The sequence below is a fragment of the Ranitomeya imitator genome, chromosome 9, assembly GCF_032444005.1.
Source record: "Ranitomeya imitator isolate aRanImi1 chromosome 9, aRanImi1.pri, whole genome shotgun sequence".
In the NCBI taxonomy this organism is placed as follows: Eukaryota; Metazoa; Chordata; class Amphibia; order Anura; family Dendrobatidae; genus Ranitomeya; species Ranitomeya imitator.
The window spans coordinates 36455126-36461125 of record NC_091290.1 but is presented as its reverse complement, the minus strand read 5'-3'; the positions used below and the strand labels follow the sequence as shown (position 1 = coordinate 36461125).

The 6000-nt window shown below is 42.2% G+C and overlaps 1 protein-coding gene across 1 annotated transcript in view; it reads left to right on the top strand.

The window, feature by feature from the left end:
• The first annotated feature begins 241 nt into the window (after positions 1-241).
• The window catches only part of KCNK4 (potassium two pore domain channel subfamily K member 4), a 39255-nt gene continuing 33496 nt past the window's right edge, over positions 242-6000 (top strand). Inside the window, exons 1-3 of the mRNA XM_069738868.1 lie at positions 242-907; positions 999-1363; positions 4100-4422. Coding sequence (XP_069594969.1) covers positions 4234-4422 — 189 coding nt within the window. The 5' untranslated portion in view covers positions 242-907; positions 999-1363; positions 4100-4233. The remainder of the gene's footprint in view (positions 908-998; positions 1364-4099; positions 4423-6000) is intronic.

Genomic DNA, 6000 nt, shown 5'->3' with positions numbered 1-6000 from the left:
AACTCTATTTTTCTCTCCACGTCTGATCAGAGTCTCATCAGTGCCGTTTTTCTCGGCGGACTTTTGTGTGACCCTACCCTTATACATAGTATACTGGGGAAAAGCCTGGAACTTAACTACTATGTTATCTCAGTACATCTCAGTGTTATCTTGCACTTTTGCAAGATTTCTACAGGTTTAATATCCCTTTAAGAAAAACGTCCATTTGCAAGATTTCACCAGGACCACAACATACTGATGCACTGAGCAGTGACCACAACACTGACAGCATGCAGCTGATTCCACTGCGGCGGTATGGCTGACAAGTCTCAGGGATTTTGGATGCCCATCCATCCCACAAAGGGGTTAAGTAGCGAGGTTAAGTGGCAGGTAGCACTTGGCATGATCTCCACCGACTGTCATCACCATTTAATGTGTGCTGACCGGAGATGTCAAACAAGCATTAACTATTTCATGGCTAGAAATGGGGCCAGCACTTGGAAGGGGTTAAGTGACACTGCAGGTCTGACAGTAGGGAGCTTTAAGGGAGCTCCCCTGCATTTTGGCATGAAGGGTGGGGTGATCATCATGCAATGCTGCATGGCGCTAGCAGGCAAGTGGCTGATGCTTTGCGGTCTGCATATTGTGTATCGTGCTATCAGGCTTGGAAGGAAAGGGTTAAGGGATCCTAAGTTTTGTCATGGGACTGCTGTATAAATGCCGGGCTGGCAGACAGAGGGTACCGGCGCCCCGGTCTGGCTCCTGCCAGGGCAGAAGGGTTATTATCCTCGGGGGTCTGCAGGGAGTCAGATGATGATTATCGTCTTATAATCTCATTAGGCAGAATGCGAAAAAAAATTGCCGTTTAGTTTAATGAGGCCATTACGTGATGGAAGGGTTAATCAACGGCCTTCACTACAAGAACAGGGTAAGCGAAGATCTTCCAGACCGGTAAGTAACATTCGCTGGGCATTGGCGAAAAAATGGTTAATTGTGGCCATTGCATTATCTTCCCGCAGGTCCCTGGTGGAGCAGCATCACTCCCTCCCTTAGGTCCTGGACACATTCTGCATTTCCCACATTGCTTCTTTCCCATCTCCTCCACTCGCTTATGGCGAATCGTTCTCCATCTCCAGCGTTATCTCCTTCTGGCTCAATGTCCACATCTTATTTCATCCTCTCCCTCTTTTCCACGCCCATGCAGTGTGTGGATAGCAGGGAGTTCTCAGTGTGGGTATCACTCTCCTCCGGGCATCAGATGCAAGAGGGTGGGCTGCATCCCTGCTGGAGGGGGCGCATACCTGTCTGAGGGTGCAGGTGCGTGACTATTATATCATCCAATATTGGACATCGCGGGCCGATGGCTCCGACACCTGCCCTCCTGGTAAGTGACACCACCCGCTCCGCGCTCACTTCTGCTGACATCGCCGCTTCTTTATATATGTCCCGATGAATATATCGGTCATATATCGGTATAGGATAAAAACTAACCAATATGCAATATAAAAATGGACAGGTAAAATAGAAATAGAAATAGTCAATATACATATGTACGGTGTATATGAATGTGTATATAGATATATAAAGACATCTAAGTATAATATACGGTAAACAGAAATAACCAATAGATGATATAAACTTACACAGGTGTAAAATAAACAAATAAATATAAACATACATAACCTAAATTACCAACATATGATATCAACATATGCAGGTGTAATATATATATATATATATATATATATATATACATTATTGTTATTTATTATTATTAGAGCACTATTTATTCCATGCCACTATGTATATATATATTCAATATACAGTATAAAAATGTGCAGGTGTAATATAAACATAAATAGATAACAAATGAAGTAAACATATTCCGGCATAATATATATATTTATATATGTGTATAAACTAACCAATATGCAATAAAAAAATGTACCGGTGCAGTATAAGTCTAAATAGCCAACATGTGGTATATGCATTATTGCAATATAGACATATACAAATGCAATATATATATATATACAAGTGTAATATAAATATAAGTAACCAATGTACAATATAAATATACACAGATGGAATATATAAATACCACTAAACAATATACACATAAACATATACAAAATAATTATTAGGTGATAAATATGCATAGTGAACATATGATACAAAGTTGTAGTACAAACCTAAAAATCAATATACAACATAAATACAAATTTTAAATAAGTTCAGATAGACAATAGACATAAACAAATACGAGTTTAATGGAAATAACGATCGTACAATATAAACATATGTATCTGAATTGTGAAGTTCTGCAGAATGTTGACACATTAGAACAAAAATTCTAATTAGTATGTGAAAAAATAAACATAACCAAAACACAACGTATAGAAATAAAGGTGTAATATAAAGATATCCACAATCGCTTCCATTTTATTGCACCTGGAAATCAATATCCAATAGGCTGATTGGGAAAGTTGTGTCCTTATACCCAAAGCTTCATTAAAAACTTGATTTACAAGGAAGCTTATAAATATGTCAGGGTTAATTTAGTCGTAGCATTAACAGAAGGCAGTGGTATCTGTTGAAATGATTGCTCCCTGGGTGTACTAATTAATTCCAATGTTTAATGGGATATGCTTCTTCCAAGTCAGAAAATTGTTGCATAGTCAGAGTTTTCCTTAAGATATTGGGAAGACGTGGGCATTACTTGCCATTAATATCTCATCTGGAAATTCAGATGTGACTGTAGCATAATCTCCAAACTTCCCATGTCATTAATGGGGGCCAGAGATCCGGGTTACATTTTGGGGGTCTTCTAGTTATCTCGGGGTCTGCTTGTCACTTGTTGGTCACTGGAGATTTTGAGATGATGACCAAAATGGCACTAAAGGGTTGTAAAATAAATTAATGGTGGCTCAAAAGGTAGATATCAGAAAAAAAAATTCTGATATATTATAGGGGCCTCTATTTGTTGTTGGAGGGGTTCTTGGGACCCCCGCTGATCAATGCACCTCTTTGAAGTGCGGAGCTGCTGCATGACCTGTTCGTAGAGAGCGATGTATGGGATCGATAGACTATTGAGCCCATACACTGCCCAGTGCATGTAGCCCATGCAGAAGCTCCGCACTTCACAGCACTGTTTAGACTGATCGCTGGGGGTGCCAGGACCTAGACCACCACTGCTCATCAGAATTTAGCATTGATATAGTCAGGTTATCACTTGTTGATTACTTGGGGTTTCGACCGCTGGGACCCGCACCGATCGGCAGAACGGGCAACTTTCATTACAGTTAGAATGGAGCGGCACTGCGCATGCTTAACCACTGCACTGCGCATGCTCAACCACTGCACTGCGCATGCTCAACCACTGCTCCATTCATTCTCTATGGGCCCCCGGTATGCTGCGCTTGGATTTTCCCAGCAGCCCCACAGAGAATGAAAGGCGCGGCGGTCGGGCATCTGACATGGTTAAAAGTGCCCCATTCTGCCCATCCATGCGCGTTTAACGATTAGACCCCCCAATCAGTAAGTTATCTCCTGTCCCAGGAAAAGGTGACCACCTGTTTTCACCAGACAACCCCTTTAAATCTGCAGTGCAATTTACAATGTTGCATACACTGAGACCCCCGATCTCCATTGCGAGGAGCCCAGAACACATGATGACAATGTACTGTTTATAGAGACTTCTCAAATCTTCCCCAATGGTGGATGTCAGGAGAGGAAGAATCAGACATGTTGGATTTTAACATGCCCAATCCTTTGTTCCCATGGGAGAGAAGCCCGTCACTTCATTCCCTCTCCCTATGGAGAAGACACCATACTATAAGGTTGGATTTGATAGCTGTCGACCATCAGTTATTGAAGATATAGGGTCTGAATAGGGTCCGTACTTTGGGGAGAGGGTCCTTTTGGTCACTCCTGGGTTTTTCGTCTTTCTGTACTGATACTGGCAGTGTACGTCACCTGGTGATATATGTTTGTACTCAGTTTATTGGGCAGGATGACGTGACTTGCATTATTTGGATGCCGACCAGAACTGTGAATAGTCGTATCCTCTATATTATTACTGGCGATACTAGACACTTTTTGTATTTTCCCCCCTGTACAGTGTCTTGCCACTCTCCAGTAGGTGGTCTTCCTGGAGGCTTTCTGTACCCACTGTCCTGTTCATCCCAAGACACCATATTACTCGGAGACCAGGTTGAGGTTGAAGAGGAGGAGGCATCTCAGAGTAAAAACGTCATGAAGAAGAAGACGGTGTTGGCCCTGCTCGGCGTCGTCCTCGGGTACCTGGTGACGGGGGCGGTGGTCTTCCAGATGCTCGAACAACCCTTTGAGACTCAGCAGCAGAACCTCCTCAGGGAACACCGCAGAAGGTTCCTGGAGGAGAACATCTGTGTGCAGGAGGATGTTCTGGACACCTTTGTGCTGGTGAGAGCCCAACTTTAGTGAAGCACCAAGAACATACGGTATATGGGTTTCCAGGAATTCTATCAATATATAAAATATGTCAACAGTAGATTTCACCTGTCCCAGAACTATACTCACCTCCCAAAACAGCTAAACTGATTCTGAGATTGTTTTTTATTGCTTTTTTTTTACTTAGTCCCTCTATGAGACTTTAACTTTTATTAGTCTGATGGCTGGTATAATGCTTTACACCTGTCAGTGCTGCACTGACAGAAGCCTCTTAGACCATGCTCTCTGCATGGTCTAACAGGCTTGCCGTAGGTGTCTGACTCGAAGCTCGTCATAATGAGCCTTTGCGATGACGTCGTAGGGGTGCCAGTCTAAGCTTCTAAACTCTTTCTCACTTTCAGTCGAAACAGGAATTCCTGTGTGGAAGGAATGTGAAGGCTTTAAGGGGTATTCCTATCTCTAAGATCCTATCCCAATATGTACTAAGTATTATAATAATAATAATATTATCAAATACCTCCAATTAGAAATGTAGTATAGTTCTTCTGATTCACTATGTCACTTATCCCATGTGCAGGCATTGCAGGACCTTAGGAATCCATTGTTACGACCACTCATATAGTGACAGTTAATTAGCTAGCTGCTAATGGTCGTAGCGACCATAATATAACCAAGTACTGCAGCCTATTAGAGTAATTGCCTATTAAAGAAAATCTGTCAGCTGTTTTTTTTTGCTATGTAATGCAAGAGCAGCATGATGTAGGTGCTGAGACCCTGATTCCAGTAATGTGCCACTTACTAGTTTGCTTGGTGCAGTTAGATAGAATCCCTGTTTTATCTGCTGCAGATCTAGCAGATCTCAGAATGATGAGCAGTGTGTAACCCCGCCCCCTCACACCATTGATTGGCAGTTTCCTATATACATTGCCAATCAGTGCTGGGGGCGTGTTTACAGATTAGTTGGACTGTCTTGCACAAGACACCTAGTCTTCTAGTGATAATCTCCTGCTGATAAAACGCTGATTGTATTGTAAGAAGCCCAGTAAGTGATACACCGCTGGAATCAGGGTCTCTGCCCCTACATTATGCTGCTCCCAGATTCTATAACAAAAACCTGCTGACAGATTCCCATTAAACAATTATATGGGTAACTTCTGTTTCACCACCCGCCAACCTGTAAGACTGTTAGGACTTGAGGTTGGTCCAGGCATGGCAGTCCACGCACAGACTGAAACATGGATGTGTGAATTCAGCCTAACACTAATATACCCATGCACATAGTGGAAAATAACATAGGGTGTCCATTGACAGGTCCATAATTGTTCGTTAATCCCTCTGGCTATGGTGACATTATTCTCAGAGGTACAAAACACAACCTCTTCTATGTAGAGAAAGGAGCCATTGATTATAGATGAGTTGTTCTAAGGGTGGGAGCGTCTGTTACTTCAGCAGCTGTTACATCGCAGGTGATACATTGCATGTTACTTTATAGGCAGGCAGATTATATATGTTTTATTCGGTATACACCTCTATGTAGAGGACATCTGCTGATCTCCAGAACAAAAGTTCAAGATTCATCCAACAAGTAGA